General features: G+C 36.9%; 1 protein-coding gene across 9 annotated transcripts in view; it reads left to right on the top strand.

Moving 5' to 3' along the window:
• Positions 1-24,685, top strand: part of GRID1 (glutamate ionotropic receptor delta type subunit 1) — a 522,277-nt gene that overhangs the window by 410,719 nt on the left and 86,873 nt on the right. For all 9 annotated transcript variants that reach the window (XM_035329542.1, XM_035329546.1, XM_035329543.1 and 6 more), the window contains 3 exons: positions 2,218-2,391; positions 13,230-13,391; positions 14,682-14,801. In XM_035329542.1, the coding sequence (XP_035185433.1) occupies positions 2,218-2,391; positions 13,230-13,391; positions 14,682-14,801 (456 nt within the window). The remainder of the gene's footprint in view (positions 1-2,217; positions 2,392-13,229; positions 13,392-14,681; positions 14,802-24,685) is intronic.

The following is a 24,685-nucleotide window of genomic DNA, read 5'->3' as shown; positions in this document are numbered from 1 at the left end:
ATGATTCATGGTCTTTTTCTCAAAAGATATGTTCTGATTCCAGTCAATCTGAGTTTACCAGTCAAGGGATGCAACCTAGAGGGTTATGAATGTACAGTATCCCACAAACCTGTTTCTCCCTCAGAGTGCAGTGGCAGAAACTTAGACATGTTTTGTGGCATTAACACCCTCAGCCCCAGAGAAGAAGAATTTAAGGCCATTCTCTGAGGGACTCTTCTAGAGCTCAGGGGTCTCCTGTGGTGACCCCCTGCGAGACAACAGGTGCAGCCCTGAGTTGTCTATTAAGACTCAAAATCTTTGGGTTCTTTTAGAATATATTTGTTTCTGTTTTCACTCAGCACCAGTTGGTCTGTCATTAATGCAATGAATGTATTCATTCCCTCTACAAAGTTAAAAATTCATGTTCCTAAAAAATGATGGGAAATCAGCAAAGAAAAACGAAATTGAGCCAAAGTTACAATACTAGTCGACCGTAACAAGTAATTATAACAACCCCACGGTCATTTCACTCACAGCTTGACAAAGCAAATGGCAAGAAAAGAAAATATTTTTTCTTGAATGTTAAAAGTACAGAGTCGAGTTCACTTCTGCTCATGGCACATCGCAAGGCGTGGGCTGTGGTGACAAAACGGACAAGTACAGCAATACAAATAGTTGGCAGACCTCTGAGAGAGGCCCTGTGCGACCTTGGCAGTAGGGTGGCCCAGATCTGCAGATTGCAGACAACCTGTGCTTGAGATGGGCTGATGTGACTTGCAAAGCTGCTGGTGGCAGTGGTATGGAGCTCAGATGTCAAACCATTCCCTGAGAAGGGTGCACCTGAGGCAACTAATGCAGTCTGGTGCAACCGCCTGTCATTTCCCATGGTGAGCTCCTGGTAGGAAATAATCATCACAAGCTGTACCACGATTATGATTTCAGGATCAGCTAAGACCATGATTTTCAAACTATTTGTTCCTAGGGTAAAAATAGAGGGTTTGTTTAGATACAAAATACATAAAAACATGTAGTTGAGTTGGCTTCAATTGCAACGTAAGGGCAGTAGATGCAGGCTCTGTCCACGACCTTGAGGTTTCCTCATATCTTTCTATGATTCTGTGGACAAAAAATTACTACAGATCATACAAAAGGAGGGCTGCAAAGATGGTGAAAGGTCTAGAGAGCAAGATGTATGAGGAGCAGCTGAGGGCCCTTGGTTTGGCCACCCCAGAGCAGAGCAGGCCAAGGGGAGGCCTCATGGCGGCCTGCAGCTCCTTCATGAGGGGAGCAGAGGGACAGGTGCTGATCTCTGCTCTCTGGGGACAGTGACAGGATCCAAGGGAATGACATGGAGCTGGGACAGGGGAGGGTGTCAAGAAAAGGTTTCTCTCAGAGGAGGCTGGGTGTCAGGAAAAGGTTCTTCACTGAGAGGGTGGTCAGGTACTGGGACAGGCTCCCCAGGGAAGCCGTCACTGCTCCAAGCCTGTCAGAGTTCAATACGTGTTTGGGCAAGGCTCTCACATGTATGTTCTGATTTTGGGTGGGCCTGTGTGAACCAGGAGTTGGACTTGATGGTCCATGTGGGTCCCTTCCAACTCAGGGTATTCTATGATTCTATTTATCCCACATTATTCCATATGCAGAAATTCACATTCGTATATGTGTCAATCCCCATCATAAAGTTTCACATATTTTTGATTTCATAATGTAAATAACTCCAAAAATCTTCCCTGAGTCATTATTATAAGGATTAGTCTGAATAATTTACTCTTTTTATGGGAAAAGTACTTTCTTGTAACATTCCAGAAGTAGGGGCTCTATTTCCTAAAGATGATAATGTTTTCTATTTGTCGTTTTGGTCTGAGTATGTAGTGAGGTTCTATTCTGTTAAACCAACATTCTTTCTGTATACATTTTGTTTGAAAGCTTTTCTTGTTTTTTACTTAGAAACCTATTGAGGCCATCTTGGTGCTTCTCTGTGAGGAACTACCTCCACATTATGTTAGTATTGCCAAAATAAATGGTACTGTGTTAAGCTGTTTTCTTTTGTTTCAGATGATTCATTAAAAAAGTGCTGTTATTAAACACAAAATATGAACATTTGTCCTAGACAAAACACATTCATCTGTAACTTTTTTCTTCCACTGTCCATTTAATAATATTTATCAAATAATGAAAGATAAATATAAAACGTCTAGGCAGGTATGTATTTTTAAAAGACTATGTCTCCATTCACAGGAAATCACCGATAATGAAATATTAGAGTTGGTACATAGTGCTCTGGGGAGGATGACAGTTATCCGACAAATTTTCCCACTCTCAAGAGACAACAATCAGAGGTGCATGAGGAACAATCACCGAATATCATCACTGCTGTGTGATCCACAAGAAGGCTATCTTCAAATGCTGCAGGTCAGTAGCTGTGCCCAGCAGAGAAGTGCATTTTAGGAATTTGACATGAGATAGTTTTCTGTGACTGAATTACCTCAGAGGAAGAATAAAATTAATGCAGACGAATCTGTGCATATAACTTTTGATCAGCCTTTCCTGACTTAATTATTTTATTTCCCAGAAACGAGTGCCTTAGATATGATCTTACATCCATTAAGTCCTAGAAAGCAGTTGCACTAACTCAGAGGTGATTTTGGATATGTCATGCTTTTACAATTCTCTTTGTACATGAAAAAAAAAGAAAAAGTTGTGCTATTATTGTATTGTGGTATCACTATTTATTTATCATATTTATACCTATTAGACATCTGATGTGAAAGCGTTAATCTGGGAGGATAACAACTTTGATTGGTATTAGACTGTGGAGCATTTCATATTTAGTTAAATGGACTGAATCCAGCTGATGTGTTCAATCTGTCCCGTTTCAATAGTCTCAGAAGTCTCTCACAGCTGATGATTGTTTGAGCATGTGATATAGGCACTGCTAGTTTGAGTTCCAGATTTTGGTAATAGATTTGACTCTGTTGCAGACACTATGTCAAGATTTCTTGGTAATTTATCCCAACTATCAGATTTTTTCTCACATTAATTTCGGCTTAAACATAGTTTTAGTATGTATTTCCAACGATAGTGCAAGAATTTTGAATCAGGTCTTAGGCTTTTGATAGGACTCTCCATGTTTCTAGTTTACTTCAGTTATGGCTAAGATTGAGTGTACAAGGTTGATGACAGCCTTTTTATTGTAAATTTGATCTTAACCCAAGATGGTGTGTGTGAGTATACAAAGGTCAAACCTGTGAGTTGGGAAGAATGGGTACTGTGTGTGAGGGTGAGTCTATTTAGGGCTTGGTTCGGCTGTGGGGAAGGGGCTGTCTGTAGTCTGGGCTTCTGCAGCATGGTCAGGAAAAGAGCTCTTCCCAGGAGTTAACCTGGCCTGGAAGAGCTTCTGCAGAGCAAGGTTTACATGAAATCAGGAGAGGAAGGGAGATTCCCAGGAAGAGAGATGCGCAGGGAGAAGTTTCTCCAAGGAACGTGGATGCAGATGTATGTTGTACTTGTTTGGGCCATACTAAAAAAGGTTTTAGCTGTAGGAACTGAAACCTTCAAGGGATATGGGCATTTCCTCCATAAAGAGAACCTCTGCCTGATTCAGGTCAGCGTGGGTTTGGGGACAGACTTTGGGAAATGCCCATAACATGCACTGTCTCTCTGAGCACTGGTCTGCTCTTTCTTTGTAGGGAAAGTCTGTGCTTATCTTGGTGTTTGAAAGAAAAAGACACTTTTGATCTTTGTTAGCAACTTTGAGGTATACTGTAATGAGAACAAAGGCCACTCGTTTCAGAGGATCAAAGCAATTTCCAGTATGTTGAAAAAATTATCTATCCTGCACCAACAAATCACTCACTGGGGAACAATCTTGCATTATGACAGGATTCTGAGTATTTCTGTCTATGCTGGTTTATGCATAATGTAATTCAGAGACTCATATGAAGGGCTGGCAGACACCTCTCTGAGGAAGTTATTTGCTAAACCAGTAATTGGTTTGCTAGCATGAATAGCCTCATGCCCTATTACTGAGGTTCCCTGACAAAGGACTCTTTAGGAATCTAAATACTCTTCCTACTGCTTCACAAGTGTGGGTTTTGAGAACCAAAACATCTTTAGCATTCAGATTTTCTGTCTTTCAGAAATATTATACTACCTTAGAAACAGTCATTAAGAGAATGGAACAGTAATGTTATTCTTTACCCATTAATTCCTTCTTAAGGAACTTAGAAACAAGAAAGAGGTGCACAGAGGTGCAGAGGTGTATAGTTAGTGTTGTGGAACTTGATTCCATAACTTTCATGTCCAGCTACACTGAAAAGGAATACTAAGAAAAATGAAGGGCACTGTTCACTGTTACCAGTCTCTCAGATTAACCATACTCGGTAATCTTGTGTTATTTTTAAGTTTCTGCAAATTGAATATAGGATGTTTTTATCATATGCTGTTATATGTGAAGCATATCTGCATTTTTTAATAAACTTTGCCAAAACATCTTATGTAACACCTTGTGAGTATAGAGCTCAAATTCATTTCTAAGTATGACTGGCATATTATTAATGGTCCTGCAATTCAGGTACTTCCAATCTTCTGTTTCCCTTTTCTTGCTTAAAAAATAGTTTTGACCTTTTGCTGTAAAGAAGTACATCACTAAATTACCCCTGTTACCAGAGGCTGCAGTAGCTCCTAGCTCTGTGTCAGGCTGCATGAATCCACCAGAGGCAGTGACCGCCTGCCGGCACTGAGTCCTTGCATTGCTTTGAAGTAGTTTGATTAACACCACAGTTTGGAAATCCCTGGCTCATTCTCCCTTGGGCAATTTCATATTAATAATTCTTTGTTGTCAAGGTTATTTACCAGCTATTGTTGGTTAATTATTTATTTAATGACTTTGAAAAAGAATAAGCTAATCTCTGTCAGCCTCTAGCTCTAAGATTTTATAGGGGAGAATTTGGCATTTTTTACCAAGCTAGTAAAGAAAGAAACATTTACATCATGGATTATTAACTTTGTTCTGGCTAAATTAATGGAAATCTTTTTGGCATGGTTTTGTTCTCAGTATCTTTACTACCATATCCTGGAAAGTTGTTTTTCAGTGGGTGATCATCCCAGTTTGGCATTCTGACAAGGCTTTTAAAGATCAGGCTGTTCTGCAAGCTCATCCAAAAACTCATCTGTTCTGAATGTTTTGTGGAAATCCAATCTTACTCCATCAACCCACTTTGCTCATACCCCTATTTCTTGCACATATAATATGCCCAGCTGGGTTTCTGCTTCAACTGGAGAAAAGTATAAGGTTTTCTGTCTTGGTCATTTTATTTGAATTCACAGGACTATATTAATCTCTGTCTTATTCTTCATATATAATTTTCTGTGTCCATCTCTTCTACTTTTTATTATGTGTAGCACTTGTTGTCTTCCACTGATGATGAGTATTATGTGGTTTGGGCCGTCAGCATTGTCAGTATTGCCTCATCTGGAGAAAGAATACCGAGGCACATTGCGATTTAAAGACTAATCTAGTTAATCTTCTATGCCTTGTATGTATGTATTCCTATGTGGCATCTGAATGGTGTTCAGCAAGATTACCACTATTAAACAGTTTAGATGATTTCAGACAGTTTTACACATTAATTTTTAAGAATTTTTAATTCATAATCTATTTCGTCTTTTCAAACTCTTCCTTTTTAAATATTGCTTTGAAGCTTGTCTACAGACTTAATTTTTGACGAAGATATTTTTTCTTTCTTCAGATCATTCATGATGTGTTCAGTTATAAAATAACAATATTTTTCTGATTATGTTTTTGAAGAAATCACTTCAGAAATGTGATTTCCTTTACAGTTTCCTTCTTCCCTTATTTCCTATTTAGACAGTTCATAAATTCAATTTACGTGAGAGCCTGCCTATATTAAACATATTACAGGGATGCAGGATATCTGGAATTATTTAGCATGGTCTGAATATATATAGTAAGATTAGGAAAGCAAAAAGAAGAAAACTCCAGCAAACTGTGTCACAAAAATAATAGTCATTCCTTAAAGGATTCAGAGTCCCGCCTCTTTACCGAAGAACAATTCCAGGCATTGCTTTGACATATTTAAAGAGAAGATGTTAAAAGTGTAAGACGGTTATTCATTGAAACACCTGCTCTTCTTTCCATGTGAAAACTTCATGTGCTGAAGACTTGACCATCAGACATCTTTGTAGGTATCTCTTAGCAGTTGCTTCTTCAGAGCTACATATTTGTTTATGAACTGTCTTCTTTTCAGAAATTGTTGCAATTTAACCACTATATATAGAGATGTTTTTTTGTTGTTGTTTGTTTTTTGCAGAAGCATTTGGCTTCATAAACTTAGGGGCCTGATCCTGCAATTTTATCCAACTAAACAGCCCGACTGTCATTTGACCTATTTAAACTGCTGTTATCACACAACTGTTAAGCGCTACTGAGAGCAATAAATATTGATCGAGCCCTATTAAAAAAAATACACTTTCTGTCATAAAGGATTAATGAACCACATTTTTCTTTTCATTATAAACATATATTTGCATGTCTCTTTAGCAAAGCTTAGTTTGGACTACTGGCCAGATGTTCAATCACAGTAGAAGCTGTTTTCTTAGCACTGCATGAATGAAAATTAGTCTTGAACTCACTTCATCAGACATTGCATGGGATATCTTTCTCTCAAACCCTATAGCATGTCTTTAGATGTGTTAGCAGAAGTATGGGCTTAAAGAAATAATAATAATTTAAAAAAAAAAAGAAAAAAAAAAAAAGGAATGCCCTCTGACCAAGTGCAATTTTTTGACAGCCTGGAGGTTTGAACCTGTGGTGGTTTTACCCTGGTGGGCAGCTAAACTCCACATAGCCACTCCCTCACTCTCCATCCTCAAAGGAAAAGGGGAAGAAAGAAATTACGGTGTTTTCCAAGCTCAAGGGTTGAGATAAAGACAGGGAGATCACTCACCAATTACCATCATGGGCAGGACAAACTCAGTGTAGGGTGATTAATATAATTTATTGAGTATCACTGGCAGACTAGAACAGTAAGAAATTAAAAGCTAACTAGGAACACCTTCCCCCCATCCACTCTCTTCTACCTCCTCCCCGAGCGACACAAGGGAACACTTAGTTATTTATATATGATAGAGGGTAAAATTATCATCTTACACTCTATTTTTCCAATTCCAGTATTACCTCTTGTCCTGCTGTCTGACTCTGTTATTCTCAGTATGCTTTATCAAATGTCTCCCTGGACAGTGAGTGTTGGCTGTGCCAAATTCTTGAGATGTCTGGTGAACAAAGCCAATGTCCTTCAGCTGACAAGTTTGAGCTTTACACTGTAATTCAGACCTTATTGCTAACATGTTGTTAGAAAACAATGTTGTTAGAAAATATGTTTTCATATTGAGTATGAAAACACATGATTAAGAGAAATACTCATAATAGCTAGCTGCAGGACAGTGAATATTCAGAAAACAGAAACTGTATGTAAGGAGAAGAGTGGTGTGAGATAGGTAACTCAGTAAAAAGAGGGGAAAATTAAAAAAAGAAGTAAAGAATGTTTATTATTTATTAAAAAAAAAAAAAAAAAAGGGCGGGGGGGGGATTCTCATAGTGTAGGCTTCCAAAGAAATCTTCAGAAACTACATTGTTTGACACACTTAAAACTAAACAAGACTGGACAAATCACTAAATAAGATACCAGTTAATTTCCTTAACGTTGGAGGGCTTGACCAAATATACTTCTATAGTCTATTTTTCTGTCGTTTCATGAAAATTTTATTCAGGCTTTCATTTGCCTCAGCGATAATAAATAGCCCTTTGGAAGTTTAAAGCTGACATTTGAGTCTTTAATGAAAGTTTGCTTTTTGACACTGGTTTTCTCATGAATGCCAGACTGCTGGCTGTGATTTTGTTCTCCATGAGCAGCAAAGCATGTATTTAAAACATAGACATTCACACGAAGTCTACAATGGGCTCTGCAAACTAATTTAAGAAAGCGAAACGGGTCGAGTTGTTAGTGTCTCTGTCCTAACAATATCCTTGTAAGTGTACTGATATACCATAAGTAAACAAACTGTTGATCTGCACTAGTCCTAGCAAGATGCATCCTGTCATTAGAGACACGAGTGCTTAACTGTGTTTGTCAGTATTTGAACTCTGAAAGCTGAAACACAGTTTTACTGCGTGCTGGTGTGTGCATACGCAAACACAATGATATCACACCCCAGGCAGCAAGCAGTTCTGCTGCTGGCAGGCTGTGCTCAGTCTGAGCTCATCTTCCATCTGCTTCATCCTTGGAACTGACTGCTGTGGCCACTCACAGGGTGATTTTGGCAGCAGCAGGTTGTACAGATGCAGAGTTTGGGAATAAGTTTTTGAAGCAGTGGCATCTGGGTGCCTGCTTCTCTTCCCAGCTGATTTCTTCAGTGGTCTTGTCTGGCTGGACTTCTGTCTCTGCTAGCAACTCGGAAGTTGGGGTTAGTCTTTGTAGCTTGCTGTTCTTCCCAGAAGAGCACTTGTCTATGATTAGTTCTTCTAAAGGAGCTCAAAGCAATCTTCATATTTAACTTTAAATTTGCTCTGGAAAATCTCCCAGAATTCACATGGAAACCTCTTTAAAATCACATTTAGTAATGCAAATAGGGAAAGATTTCCATTCTCATATTGAAAATTTCTGCTGTGTTCAACTAGTTCATGGCAGCTTTTTTCTTCATTGTGAAATAAAGGTTCCCAAGAGGATCCAAAAGGTTCCTGAAATAATTTCTAGAATATATAGCAAAACATACCTAAAGTTACTCTCGTACAGTGCAAACTCTAAGCTATTTGTAAAACAGTCAACATCATTCTTATAGCAGATAGGTCAGAAAGCATTTAGTAATATTACTTCTAGCTCTTACAACTCTCAGCAATCAAGTGAAGGAGGAACTGAAAATTACAGTTTCTTTCTCCAAACAGGACAGAAATGAAACACTTTTTGTTCTACTGTAGGAATTTTTGTTATATCAAGGGGTATCCCTGCAGGCAGATACATGTCTGTTCCTCCTCTGCTCCCCCTGAGAATATAGAAGTAAGGGAAATAAGAAATGCTACAGAGCTTGGAAAACCCAAAGGAGTCAAGTCCATGGACTTATTTTGTCTTCTCCCTTGCTTTGCTATCAATTCTGTATAGCTATTTGAAGACTGATTTTCAAATATACGGTTCTCTTATGTCTCAGACAGCACTGGTGGAAACAAGGTATAGCTGATCCTTGGTTGTCTCACAAATTCCTTCATGGGTTATTTTTGTATGCAGTCAGGGTTTGATAGCTGAAAATTGAAATATGTGTGCACTTGCAGTAACAAGTGTATACAGGCTTTGTCCAATCAACCCTTTTTCATTTTGCAACATCACTGTTCTGGAGGTTGTAGGAAACTTGTGATTTTGTGGAGAAGTTTTGTGGAAGATGTTTTTCCTCTAAAATAGTCTTCTGGTCTGGAGAAGAGAAGGCTGAGAGGCAACCTCATTGCTCTCTGCAACTCCCTGAGGAAGGAAGGTGCAGAAGGAGGTGCTGGTCTCTGCTCCTTGGTCACTGATGGCAAAGCTGCAGCAGGGGAGGCTCAGACTGAACATTAGGAAAAATTTCTTTACTGTGGAGGTGGTTAAACACCGGTACAGGCTTTCCAGCAAGATGGATGGTGCCCCATTCCTGTAAATGTTAAGAGGCATTTGGACAATGCCCTCAGTAACACACAAACTTTTGGTGAGCCTCAAAGCAGTCAGGCAGTTAGACTTGGTAATCATCGACGGTCCCTTCCAACTGAACTGTTCTAGTCTAGTTTGTTCTAAAAGACAGTGACTGATGGTGCTAGTGAAAGAGATTTAAGTGTTCAACTTAGTAGGAGCATGTTGTGAGCAAGGCTATTATGACTACCTAGCTTTGAAGAAGTAGTGAAGGCCTGTGGAATTGTTGATATATTAAATGGAATATTATAGAAAATAAAGGAAATTATTGTAGCACTGGATTTAATGTGAGATCAGGCCAGGATCTGTCTTGTATTCAGTAACGTTCTTCTACACAAAAATATATACAGAGTAATGAATTCAGGCAGAAGGTGATTATTTTGAAGGGTTTAAGTATTCTTATTTTTATAGCTCAGAAAGAAATTAGGAAAAAAGAACATGAAAATATACATCACAGTAAGATGATGGTACACCTTATCTCCTTTCTGGAAGTATTGGTATAGAACCCTTCCTTTTTTTTTTTTTTTTTTTTTTTTCCCTTCTTTTCCCTCTATTTTTAGTAGACTGGAAATGGCCAGGTAAAACAAACAAAAACAAAACAAACAACAACAACAAAACACCTGTAGGCCTGAAGGATGCTTCTGTTCAGCTATGCTCTTACAAAACTACTCGGGCATCAGATTAGAACTGGAACCATAATTCTGTTTGCATATTTTGTATTCTAAAAACAATTGTTCATTATGTGAATAAAATTCAGCTTACTTTTCCATTGGATGTTGACCCATCAGTGAGTAATGGGTAAAATAAAAGTTAAAACTTACAAATGCACGCATGTCAGTATTGCTGGATACTTAGAGTATGATTATATGAGAAAAAGTACTTTGTTGGTACTAAATAGTACCATATACTAATTTTGGGGGTGGAACTGGAGTGGCAAAATACCAAGTAGATCAGTGTGCACAGCATGGTGTGCAGAGTAGTCTTTCCCTGACAAAAAATAGTAACTTGCTGTGTCCCCTGCAAAATACACTTCTGTCTTGTTGTACATCTCTAGATTGATGACAGAAAGAAGGGAGATGCAGACCCTTTTGTGCTGTCACTTATTGTATATCATTCTTTCAAAAAAAAAAAAAAAAAGTGAAACACAATCAATTATGGGACTAATTAAAATATACGGGTTAGGTTGGTGAACAAGTGATTGTTTTGTTTTGCTATACAGCATGCAGTATTTGAGTTGCATGCTGTTGCATGCATCGTGTAGGCTAAGATAGCCAAAAATATCTCTCAACCTTTCAGTACATTATACATGGATAATCATATCATAAAAAGTAGATAAGAAAAGGAAAGCACTGTGTCCAAGTACATCTTGTATTTTACCTTAGAACTCTCTACTAGCAAACTGTTTTGGGGAATGAGTCTGCATTTTCCCAGAGCTGGAAAAGAACAGTGTCAAACTGTGAAAATACAAAGCATTTCTGCTTTGTGGCTGTTCCAAGGCAAATTGACAATAAGTGGTCACTTAAAAGTGTGGGTTTAATCAAATTCAATGGAAGTGAAGAGGATCCCGTCTCTCATGGCATGTAAGAAATTTCATTTTTCCTTACATGTAAAATGTACTTCTAAGCAAGTTTTCTTGTTATTGTTGCTGTTTTTGTTTGTTTAGTGGAGACTAGAAGAGGAAAAGTATCCTATTGAATAACAAGGATTTGCTTGGTTGCTTTATTTGAAAGTTGTTTGAAAATATCTGTGGAGTAGGGAGACAAATGCAGTAGAGCAGAAGAGACTTAACAAAACTAGAAGCTTAGTTGCTGGAGCTCATATTAACTCTTTAAGTACATACTTTTATTAAAAAGAGAAGATCTGGAAATTAGCGGCTTTGGAAACTCTGAAAAGGAAAAGGACTAACAAGATCAAGTAGTGAATATAAGGAATGTGGGCTTTTTTTTTGTTTTCTTTCAGGAAGGCTAGAAAGAAAAGGAAGGAAAGATGATGACATTAAAACTAGCTATACCAAGTGGGTGAGATTCTCAGTGATAGTATTTCATGGGTTTTGCATTACGATCCCTGTTTGTGTTTAGTCACTTAAATAGGTGGGTATCCTCAATATATTTTGTGTGTATTTTCTTCCTATTTTAATTCTTCCAAAATGAGTTTTTGTTTACATATTTATTAAGATATTTTAGTCAGATTAATTTATGCCAGAAAACTTTCCAAAGTGACTAGGTTCTCAATTTATGTTAATCTCCAGATTACATGGAACATTTTATTTCTTAACATTAGGGTCTTAACACAGTATCAGAGGTTTACTTTTAGACACAGATGCAACAGTATTATATGTTTAAGCTTTACAGCTGAGGGATGTTTTATAAGAAGTAAGTAGCTGCATTAAGTTCAACAGGCACCTTCTGTGCCTTCTGTGGTGAATTACAGAAATCCAAATGTTCAGTGGCAAATTCACAGATCACCAGGGCCAAAGCCTTCAGCTAGGTGAATCTTTTTAATATTAAAAATAATAATAATAATAATAAAAATGCCATGTATGGCACCTAATGCTAACTGGTAGTTTGAGTTTAGTAAAGAGCAAATCAAGACCCCTGCATCTGTGCAATGGTTTGAAGAGTGCCTGTAAATGCTGCAAACATGTGGAGAGCACCTAATTATTGGTTTTTGTTTGTTTGTTTGTTTGTTGTTGTTGTTGTTTTTTGTTTGTTTTTCAAATGTCTTCTCCTCAACAACTTCCACTGCTAAAATTTTACCACCTACAGTGGATACTGCCACATGTCAAAGATCTGATTTTTTTTTATCCATGGCTGTGTCTTGGTTTGGGAAATTTTGGCAAAGGAATGCTTGAATGTTATTAGTGTGTTGTTCTTACTAGAATCTTTGTTGTCAATTATTGCTGCTGTTATCCTTCATAAGGTGAATAAGGAGGCTGAAATAAATCCCTCCTGAGAAAGTAGAACAGTGACCGGTCTCCTTTATATTTGGTGGAGAGATGATGATACCAAAATAATACTGTTCTTCCTCCTCCCTCTGTACTAAACAGATGCATTATTATTATATTTTGCTGTGCCAGAAATTACCAAGATTGCTCAAACAAGAAAAAGACTAAGAGCTTAATTCAGTTCCATCGTTTTCTTCTTGCTGAAATGACTGACAAAGTAGTAATCGTTGTCTTTTATTGATAAATAGCTGTACTTCTTCTAGAGCTTGTGTTTATATTTGAGCTGCAATTTTTTACATCTTTACAGCACTGCAATGCAGTAGGGTAGGTAATGCACAGGTAAAGCAAGTGCACCAGAGTCCCTTGGCCAGAAGAGCCCAGGTGCCAAGCTGAAAAGAGAAGGTGGGAGTGAGCACTGGTGTTTCTCTGAATTGCCTTAACTGTTGAATATCTCAAACATGCATAGATATTAATTTTTGTCTTTTTGCTTTTCTTTTTTGGTTGTTTGCTTGCTTTTACAGTTTCTTTTAAACGATGTTTAAATAAACAGAGAGGCTCATTCTTATTATTGTTTGCAGGTTTCCAACCTGTACCTGTATGACAGTGTGCTCATGCTAGCCAATGCTTTCCACAGAAAACTGGAGGACAGGAAATGGCACAGCATGGCAAGTTTGAATTGCATGAGGAAATCCACCAAACCTTGGAATGGAGGACGATCCATGCTAGAGACTATTAAGAAGGTGAGAATAGACAAAACACAGTTGTTTGAGCAATTGAAAGAATTGTTCCAGTTCTTCTTGAGATTAGCTGTTTAAGAGGTTTTTGACCTCTATTTAACTTCCATTTGATTGATTAGAAGCAAGTGATTTACAACTACTAGAAATGATCTACTGTTATTAAACAAGCCAATGATTTATTACAAATTACACCCACTGCAGTGTTCCAGTGATGTGTGTTCTACTTCTGTTGCTATCATAGCTACCTTCTGTGGAGGTAAATGTGATTAGATGCAGTTATACAGATCGATGTGTGCATTTGTCGTAATAATTTCCTCAAGAGAACTTAAGGAGCTTGAGGGGCCAGCCAATGATAAGGTTTAAGATTTAGGTTCAATTTACTGCAGCTCGACTAGCTTCGTAAGTTAGCTGAGTATTGGTAACTATCTATTTATGCACTGTAGCCCAGAGCAAATGCAGTGTGATTTAGCTAAGTTGTCACTAACAATTACACTGTCTGGCAGCATGTTGAATTACTCAGTTACGGACAGTACTATGACTTTGTATATACATGGTAACCTCTTATACAGAAGATCTTTGATCACAAATACTAGTGGAAAAAAGTACTAATTTTATCCTATGATAACTTTAGCAGTTATTTGTAAAAAACAAAACAACATGTTTATTCATGTATATCGATGAAATATTTTTGCTCTAGTAAAATGACGCAATTTCATTGAAGTGTTGTGTTATGCTCTGACCAGTCTTAATGGCACCATCTTTTGTTGATAAATTAACTCAAAGTTTAGTGTCATTTCAAGCTTCACTGCTACAAACCCCCAAAAGCCCTTAGTGATACTTTTACAGAGAGTACTCAAAATAGTACTTAAAATTTGATTTTTTCCTCATGCCTCTTTTGGAAGCACAGCAGGCATTACTCTTTCTTCTGGGCTTGGATTTCATGCCTTTGAATTCAACACCAGACTCAACCCACCACCGTCAGTTACACTGAAAGGCCATTGTCTCATGTTCCGCCAAGGTCATCATTTTCTTTGGTGTCTGTCACTATTAGAGATAAAGACCTGATGACGTTTTGACAAGATGTACAGTGGATATGTTCTTGAAGAGATATTTCCTCAAAAAATATGTATAAGTTTGTCTGGCACTGTTAGAACTATGGAAGAACATGTAATTGCTACATTTAGAGTTCACTGTAAAAATTTTCAAAGCAGATTTGGCGTATCTTTAGTAGAAAGGAGTGTTTATAAAGGCAAATTTGTTCTATTCTAAAGTTTTTGCAAATTGTTTCCCTAGGGCCATATAACCGGGCTTACTGGTGTTATGGAGTTTAGAGAAGATGGCGCCAACCCCTATGTTCAATTTGAAATACTGGGCACTAGCTACAGTGAAACATTTGGCAAAGATGTCCGGAGGGTAAGGATATGCTGCCTATTTCTCTCTTTTGTTTCCCTCTGAATAATATACATTCTGTTTCACAGGAGAAAATGTTATTTTCTAAGAATAAGTATGAGCTATGCTACAGAAGATATTTACTATAAAAGAAATATTTTCTAATTTCTCATATGGTTAAATGTTGAAAGCTAATTTTATACTGGTAGGGAGGAGTCCTTCAACTTGTTTTCCAATGTACAGTAATGCTATAGTGACATGACAGTGCTTATGAACATGATAGTGAAGGCTGCACAATTCTACTCATGTATTTTATTTCTAAAATGATCTGACATTTGTCTTACTAAGGAAGCTGACATTATAAATTACCCAAACAGAAAAAGGTGTAAGGTGTAACTGCTGTAAGAATCTGAAATAAATAAATTAGAAAGCTCTAGGGAAGATAATTTGAGAAATGGCTGATGCTATATTGTACAAAGTAAAGTATTGCCTGTAAGTTGTGACTGGTGGAGACAAGACAGACTGGGAGTAGGGTGGTTCCATGGGGTCACTAACAAAAACTGTCACGGGCTGTGAAGGCTACCAAGAACATGTTCCTGCAGGAGGTATGTTTCAAAAATAGGTGAAACTCTGACTTGAACAGTGAGGTTTTGATGGGAACCCAATCTAAAATATTTCCCTATACTGGTCATCTGGTTGAAATACTGCTACTAATACGATATGGTCAATGGTTCCCATATTAAGCAGAGCTGAGTAAGCCAAATTCCATGCAAAATTAACTGTTATGCTGTTTTCTGTTCTTAGTTTGGCCACTGTTTCATGTGTTTCATCTTGACTTACCTGAATTATACCAACCTAAATGGAAATACGAGTTAAGATCATGTGTTTACTTTATCATCTTGAATAGCTTAACCTGAGATTCTCTCAGAGTGTAATTTGGCATGACTACTCTGGACATGGAGCCAAAAGCTTGTGCTATCTGTTAGAAATTCAAAAGAAGGAAGAGAAGCATTTGCAATGCAGGAGATATAATTGAAAAACCTCTGTTGCCAGAAAATGTCTCTGAAGACTTCAGATTTGTTAGGTACCCTCCTATATTGACATGACCAGAAAAGGTTGTTTCTCAGTCCACTTTACTTGATTTCTAGAAGTTTTCTACTGCAGGTGAGGAACTCTAAGTTCTGAATGCTAACTGAGGGATGAAAAATTAAGATCATATTGGAAATAGTGTTTCCTATTTAATAAATCAGAGTTGGCATGGGAGGCCTAGAAAGTAATTTGGGTTTATAAATAGAAGTACATACTTAAGTTTATGTACAAGTATGCAAAATGGAAGTATCCAGTGCCATGTTAGATGCTTAGAAGTATCCTGCTGTGTTTCCAGCTGCCACTACAGAAAAGCATGAGTCTCCTGTCAGTGCTGTGTTATTGCCAGCAGATATCTTGGGTGCCATCGGGCAACTCGAGTTCAGTTCCATTTTGATACACATTTCCCAAGTGACTTTGAATAAATCATATAATTGCTTTGTGCCTGGATTTTTCTTTCAGTAAAATTGGCATAATTATCACTCAGAACATGTTTGAGACCTTACATGGAAATTACGATGTGTTAGTATACATTACTACTTTTATATATATATATATACACTGTACATTTCATATTTATGCAAAAGCTTTCACTTCAATATGTGCAGCACGCTGACCAAATTGGGGTGTAATCCACGGGTGGAGATAGCTACCATATCACGCAAAAGAGACCACAAGGCAAAGAAATGGGAAAAATGACTAAATTGGAAGATGACTAAAATGACTAAATTGGTATAGTACAGATCACTTTTGATCCCTAATTTGCTAATTTGGGATTAGGTAGTTAATGTAGGAAGGCTTAACTCTTTCTTTGGATGTTAAATGCAGAATATTACACGGTTCCAAAAATGAAAAGTAGCATAATTCTAAACTGATAAAAAGCTACTGGCTGTGTAATACTACTCTGAGTTAAAATGAAGTTCTGAAAATGATCCTCTTAGTCTAATAGAAGGAGAGCAAAAAGTCAGTAATATGCAAGAGCATGTGCCCAGCAGTCTATAGAAGAACTTAGAAGAGACAATATTTCTCAGAGCAAAACTACCATGGAACTATTGGTATTCAATTATTTTGACAGCCTGACTTTTTATTATTGCAGCAAAAATATGTTACAGCTCAGAAGTACTTTTAAAAGCTCTAAAAGTCGTGCTTGTCTTCTTTATATTACTTGAGTGAGAGATCAATTCTGATTTATTGTCAGTTGTTTCTATATCAGCCTTTCCTCAGACTTAGCTGTGGAGGGGCACATTTTTGGTGCAAAACAGAGGTGCTTTTCTGCATGGCTTTCATTTCCTCTGTATGAAGAGCATCTGTATCTGTTCATTCTTGCCCTGATCCTACAAAAAGCCTTTGCACTTATGATCTGTGACAGGGTAGTGCAAAGGAATGTAACAATGAGTGTTGAGCCTTAAAGAGAATCTAGTCGAAAGGTATAATGTACCTTAAGACTCAACATTAATTAAAAAGTCTTTTGTAGGGCCTTTTTGCAGAGGCGTCTTTGCTCTTCACAGTTGCCCTCAGATCTGGTCTTTCTGCAGCCACAATTGTTTTTAATTGGGTGTGATTGAGTTATGCATGCAAGTAAATATATGTATTTTCTTTCTTGGTACACGTTCTCCTTTCTTCCACAATTGCAACATCATATTTTTGTGGCAAAACCTTATGGTGGCTTTCACTTTTTTTTTTTTTTTTTTTTTTTTTTTTTTTGGGGGGGGGGGGGGGTTGGGATGTTCTTCTTTTTCCTTTGTTTGGGCAGACTTTAATGAAAGGGAAACTTCAGAAAATGCTCTTATTTATTTGGTTTAAACATAAAAGAACACAGGAAGTCACTTAAGGTCTACCAACTTGCTTGACAAAAGGCTGAGGTGATTGCCTTCTATTCACTGTGTGTATGTGGAAGTTAAGAAAATATGATGTATTCATGCTTTCAAAAAAGAGACTGGTCTGATGACCAATCAGAGTGTTTGAAGGTTGAAGGGATAAGCTTGTCAGAGAAACTGAAAAAGCTTAAATACCTAGTACTTGATGATTGCTGTATGATTTATGTTCCTAGCGCATATAAACACCTTCTAAAATAGCAACCTGAGCATCTGTATATTTTTTAAAAATAAATACAAATGGAAAAAAAATACCCACAGCCTTTCAGATACAGACATAAAGGAACTGTAAAAAGTTTAAAATAGAACGACAGAATCAACTGAAAAGACAAAAAGTAAGAAACTTTAATAGCTGATGCCATGCTATTGTATTAAATTGAATGAAATTGGAAAGAATGAATGAATGAAACACAAACATAACATGGAGAGGGGTGGAGGGTTGTGGAACTATCTAGAAAAAGTGGTATAACATGCAGGTAAAGCCTGTGAAAAGCTAGAATAGCCTATTATATTCAAAGCTCTTCTCATTTCACCTCTCATGCCCACTTCCTGTGCTAAGTGTGTGTGCATCAAGTCCAACACCAGCCCTGGTTGCTGTTAATTGCTGGATTACCACTGAATGCTCTTCCTCTGAATGCAGAGCTTACCAACATGGCTCTTTCTTTTCTCATTTAAATTCTTCCTTTATTTTTTTTTTATTTTTATTTTTATTATTTTTTTTACCCACATAGAATCATAGAGCTATCTTGGTTAGAGAAGACCATTTGTGCCACAAGGGACGTGGATGAGTAAAGTTTGTTCACATTTTTGTCTTCTTGAGTTTCCTTTGGTTCATTCCCAGCAGTGGCTGGGAGTGATCAAGTCATTTTGCTTCACTGGCTCATTGTCCCCGTAGTATGAAATTGAGGGTACTTATCTGCTTTGTGTAATGTTTTGAACTCTGATAGAAAAGGATTGTAACAAAGTTATTCAGCTGCTAACATCAAGAAATTGAATGAATCATAGAATTAAAAATTGTATATTCCTAAGCATTGGAGAGACCATCTCTTCAGAGCTAGTTTGTAACTGTCAGTGGCAAACTATGCTTATCACACAGGGACATGAGGTGGGAAAGGAGGTCAGGTCTACATTAATTTCCTCTCTACTCATCATCTACATTATTAATAGCTATTAATGAAAGCCTTTCAGTAACTTTCTGAACATCTGTGCTGCTTCATAATTCTTGTATTTTTGCAATTGGATGAATTCACCACAATATAATAGTTTAATTATCCACGTGTGAGAGCAGAAATAAGAGTTAGGTACCACTCTAGAGTGGTATTCCTGGCAACTCACAAACTCACATTGATCTCTTGGTATATAAACCTGTTTGTTCTTGCTTGTTCACGAATACAGAGAATACAATAACCCTACAACTGCCCTTGTAGGGCTGTGATTTGGCTTAGTTTAGATAATACTTATAAAGAGCTTTGAGATCATCTTCATCCCAGGCAGGAAGACCTTATGTAAATGTGGAATTATATTGTTATTTAGCATGTGTTATGACAGGGATCATATTTTTTAGAGCAATCTGCAATTATTTTCCAAACTAGCTGGAATGAAGGCAGAATTAATGGTTCACACTCATGCTGTATTTCACAAGAAACATTCTGTTCAAAATGATTACATTTACCATTGGTCATTCATTTATGTCAGTTGGTATGTTTTCATTCTTTTTAAATTAGATTTTCTTGAATTATCATCTGCTTCCTAAAGAGTCATACTTCTTTCTTCCAGTACTTCTGATGCAGATTGTAGAAGTCACTGTAGGTAGTTTTGTGATATGTTTCAAAGTCATTGAAACCCCTTTTTTGAAGTTGGATAAAGTGCTTGAATTGTGATCGTTACCTTTAGATGAAATCTCATTATCCTGATGAGAAATCGTATGCTTCTTGTTCACTGCAAAAAGAAACTGCATTTTAGAGGTCTGCAGTGTTTACTGCTTTCACCTGGAAGAATACTGCCAAGTTGCATGATATGCCAGTAAAAGTTATGTACTGAAGAGAATGATCTTAGGTGGTTACTACTGTAATTGATCCAGTTTTATTCGTATGGAAAAATACCTAACTAAATTGTCTTGGTTTAGACATAAAGGAAGTGCCTGCCTCCTGTCAGAGCACTTCATAAACATGCACTTGGGTATAGTAACTCAGTTTAATCTGTGTTGCCAAGGTATCTTTCAGCTGAAACGTAAGACTGATGATCACTAAAGATCCTTTGTTACCTGCCAAAGGGAAGGGGGTAATAGTTTATTCTGGATAGAATGCAATTTTTGCATATTTACATTTGCTTTACCTTTCTCTTACTGCTTGACTGGATTGAGTGTCATGGTAGAATAATTTGGAAAAAGAGTATTGTGATTCGTTCTATAAATACATTGCATCAAACTGAAGAAAAATCTAGGGCATTTTACCCAAAATAATAAATCTATTTCATTTTTAGTTGTATCAATGATCAATTTAAGTACGATAGAAGAAATATGAAGAACCAAACCTGAGTGGTGTTTTTTTCTGAAACGGAGTGGGGACACTGTTCTGCAAATTAGTTATTTGCTTTGGGAATTGAAATATTTTGTTCTGTATGCTTTTATTGTAAAACTATAGCTAAATTATTTTACTCAATAACTGAAAAGGAAGCAAGTTTAGAAATGCTTTGTTGTTGTTGTTGTTGTTGCAAATATGTGATACATTTTTCTTTAACGTCTTTGTTTTGATTAATGTTTGGGGAAAATATTGCCAGTGGTTCTTTATTTATGGAGTTTTCATCAAAGCTCCTACAATGTAGTGATGAATGTAGAATTTCGTGCTCATGTGCATGTTATGAAGAAAAGTTATTTCTATGCTGAAGCAGGTCAAGATTTTCTGAGCTTAAGACCAAGTGGGATTTACTTGAAAACAAACAAACAAACAAAACCACCACCACCAACAACAAAAACACCTTCTGATTTTTTTTGTACCATTTTGGAAATCTAAAGATTGAGATAATTTGCTATTCCTTCTTGCACAACATCATTATGGAGTAAAGAAAGTAAGCCCACTAATCCAGAGAAAAAGTATCAGTCTGACTGTCTTTCCCACCCTAAGGAATATCTTTCAATCATGATGTTTGAAAATCACACAAAATGGGAAGAATTTGTTGCAAGGTGTCAGACTTGCACTTCAGCATCATATTTGCTTAGCAAAATCCCATTGAAAGATACTAATATTAATGCCAAAATACATGCTCAATTATTTTGACTAATAAATCAAATAGATGTCATCTTGGCTTTCATAAATATAGGAACAAAGGATATCTAGTATCTCTTCATTTTAGTCTGATTTCAGTGTCAGGGACAGTTGCAAGGGCTGTACATTAATGGAAACTCTGCGGTTTCCTTTCAGCAGTGTTTGAAATGCATTTAATTCCTCTAATCATTACTGTTGCTCTATATCATTTGGTGAACTTCAAATATATGTAGGTGCATGAAGGAATTTATTATTTGAGCAGTAATTTTCAAATCCAGTATAACTATGATGCCTTCATCTGTATTTTGCTCTGCATATATTCAGGGTGTCAAAAGGTGGGCATTTAAATGTAGGTAGTTAAGCTATTTGGTCATGCTACAAAATTGTAGATTTAAGAAAAATGGCATGGCTTTTGTTTAGTCATACTAAAATAAACAACGGAAATAGAAATAGAATTTTAAATAATTCTGATTTTGCTTTTGCTTCTGCTATTTCATGCCAGAATACATTACTATATACCAATAAATACTTGCTGTTCATATAATCAAAAGACAAATTTAATTTAAGATTTCTTAGTTGTCAGCTCAAATGTGAGACATGAAGAACTTGTCGGTAACAGTGCCATGCTGCGTGCAACAAGCTATGTGACTTGGTTTGGCTTAGTTCCTTAACTTCATTATACATAAAAAAAAAAAAAAAAAGTAACCTTACCTTAATTCCTCAGCTTACTCTTTTGGAAAGATACAGGCAAAAGGGCATCAGAGTTCTGATTAAACCTCTTTGTCCAAGCTTGCTAATTCACTGAAATAACAATACTTGGCAGAAACTGCCCGTCTGTGTTCCAGTTCCTGGCAGAAATGTTTTTTAAATTCAGGACTTTGGTTTTAGACCACATGGGAAACAGTTAAATGGGTATTTAAAAAAGGTACAGTCTATAATCAGTGCGAACCGGTGTCAAGGAAAGAATTCTTGAATACACCTGCTCCAGTACCATATCTTGCTGTGTGAGTGAATGAAATGATGTATTTGGGTAAAATATATACAAAACAAAACTTATTTTCCATTTGGGGGCAATGTCCTTTTACTGGAATGGAGACAGTATCAGAAATAGGTAATAACTCTAACAATGGAAGATTCTTCCTGAGCATGCCATCTATGTGGCATGCTATCAGATTATTGCGTGTCTGTATTTTTAATATGTTAATGACTGCAATGGACAAAAATATAAATAGAGCTCTCCAACCATATAACCACTAACAAGAAACATTTTGAAGTTATATGTTGGCACCAAAATGTATTTAAGTAATGCGTGTGTATATTTTTGGTGTTTTCTAGCATGAAGCAGGCAGAAGACAATAATAATTAAAAATATTGTCAGTATTTGAAAAGTCAATTCTCCATATTTTGCTGCAGACTAGAATAGCTATTAAATAGAACAGCACATTTGAATTCCACTTATAATTAGACCCCTTCCAAGGGTCAAAACCAAACAAAAATGAACAACAAACCCCTTGAATAACAAAGCTCACCAAAATCCACTCTTAGCGGAGATTATTGGGAACAATTACAAGAGGTTGAATCTGCCAGATGAATCTGCAGTTTGCCCTAGGAAGGAAGCTATGCCCTAGCTATTTTAAGTGAAAAATATAATTGCCACTAGCCTGGATGGAAAATGGGATAAAGGTGATTTTCTTAGGTGGCTGGATTCCAGTTCAGTCTGAGCTTAAAAGATCATTAAGAACCTGAAATGACACCTGGATCTGAAATGGTAACTTGAGTATCACAAAGAAGGGGGTACTTCATTTGCAGTGATCACATGCACACAGCTGTTATTTTATGAAGGCAGGGCACATGCTCAGAAAGCATCCTGTTAGAACAGTGTGGACCAGACAGAAATGTCATGTAGAAGAGCTGAAGCCTAGTATCTGCAAAGGCCAAATCATTTTGCAGTCAAAATTCTCTCATGAACAATTACGCACCTGTCCTGAAATCAAGTTGGAAGTTGCAAAAATATCTGATTGCGTGCCTTAAACCCATGGGTTGTGTTTTGTTGTTGTTTGTTGATTTGTTTGTTTTTATAAATAGAATTGTACAGAGCATGAAGCATGGAGGATACTGGGAGAGTATTCTGTCTATGAATTTAGGATTCCCCGAAGAATCAGAGTGATACAACTCTCCCTATTCATTATTAACTTTAGTATCATGCTTTGAAATCAATGGATGAAGGATGCTGTCGATCATGATATAATTCTTCTTCAAATGAATGAAAGAAATCTGTTTGAAACAGTACTTCTTTAATGTAGTAGGACAGCGCTAGCCTGCCAATATCCGCTTCACTTGCAACAATATCTTTTCTATGAAAAGTTTCAAAGTCCCATGGAGTTTATTGATGAGGTTTGAAGAACTCAGGTGTTGGGCTTTGTTGGAAAGCAGATGTAATGGGAAAGAAAAATCTGGGGAGTCTCTGTTATAGCGAAGGAGTCAAAGAGAAATATGCCGCTGATCATTATTGAGCCAAGCAGGTAGCCAGATAGAGGTTTTCTTTTAGCAAAAGAAACTGTATAGAATCAGTTACATCTGACTTAAGTTATTTGCTTAAAATTGAGTTTCCAAGCTCAGTTTCACTGAATATCATAACTAATGAGAAGAAAGAGCTTGCTTAGTTATATCAGTGAAATCTGCTCAGTCAGAATACCACCAAAAAGTCCCTTCATAGTGCTTTGCTTCAGGACAGGTGCTTACACTTGTTCCAGCTCTGTCTGAAGTTTCAGTGCTCTTTTGTCTAGTCTTCCACTGTCAGAAAACTTTGAGAAAACAATTGGTGAGGCACATCTTGTATACCATGTGTGCTTTTTTCTGGGGTAATGTGTCTGGTGTTATGTAGTTAACTAACAGTCTGGTGATCTTACTGACCTGTCAAGTGAATCTTTGGTGTCAGCAGGCAAACCCAGTATTTCTCCCCCATGTTGTTTGTCTTCAGATCTTAAATTCTTAAAATTATGTTAATTGATAAAGTAGATAGGTGAGATTATAGCATCTAGGAATGGTATAAGGCTGATACCAGTTCCTTTTTTTTTTTTTTTTTTTTAAGTAAGGCCTGTAATAAGTAATAACATAATAACTGTTTAGGAAGTTGATAGAGCACAAAAATAAATATTCTTTTACAAAGCAGGCTAAAACTTTCCAAATACAGCGCTTGGGCACATAACTGACTGAAGAGACTGCAGCGTTCAGTCCCTGGAGCCTTACCAGAAACTAGTCCTAAACATGTACAAGAATTGGCAATTGCTTACATGGAAGACAAAAAAATAATCCAATACCCAGCAACTAGCAGCATGGGTGATATTTAATACTAGGAGAACATTTCAGTTCAAGTAGTTCTAGCACCATCTATAATTTCCTTAAAGCTTTATGTTCAATTTATTCTGCTGTAAGATTAATAATACAGTAAGACATAAGTTAGTAGATGTTTTGCAAGATTGGTGTCTGAGCTGTATTGAATCTAAGCTGCACTCTCTATTCCCCTCTGTACTCTCATTCAAGATCCCATTCAATACCAATTGACACGGGCAGTGGAGCTATTTACATTTCAGCAGCACCTGGGGGCTATGGTTTTGTTATACAAAGAGCTGCACAGATAGTTAACTATATTATTATTATGTAATACATAAACCATGTGGTTATG

Source organism: Oxyura jamaicensis, chromosome 6 (genome assembly GCF_011077185.1).
Source record: "Oxyura jamaicensis isolate SHBP4307 breed ruddy duck chromosome 6, BPBGC_Ojam_1.0, whole genome shotgun sequence".
NCBI lineage: Eukaryota > Metazoa > Chordata > Aves > Anseriformes > Anatidae > Oxyura > Oxyura jamaicensis.
Note: the sequence above shows the minus strand (reverse complement) of the source record. Positions and strands in the feature narration are given on the sequence as shown.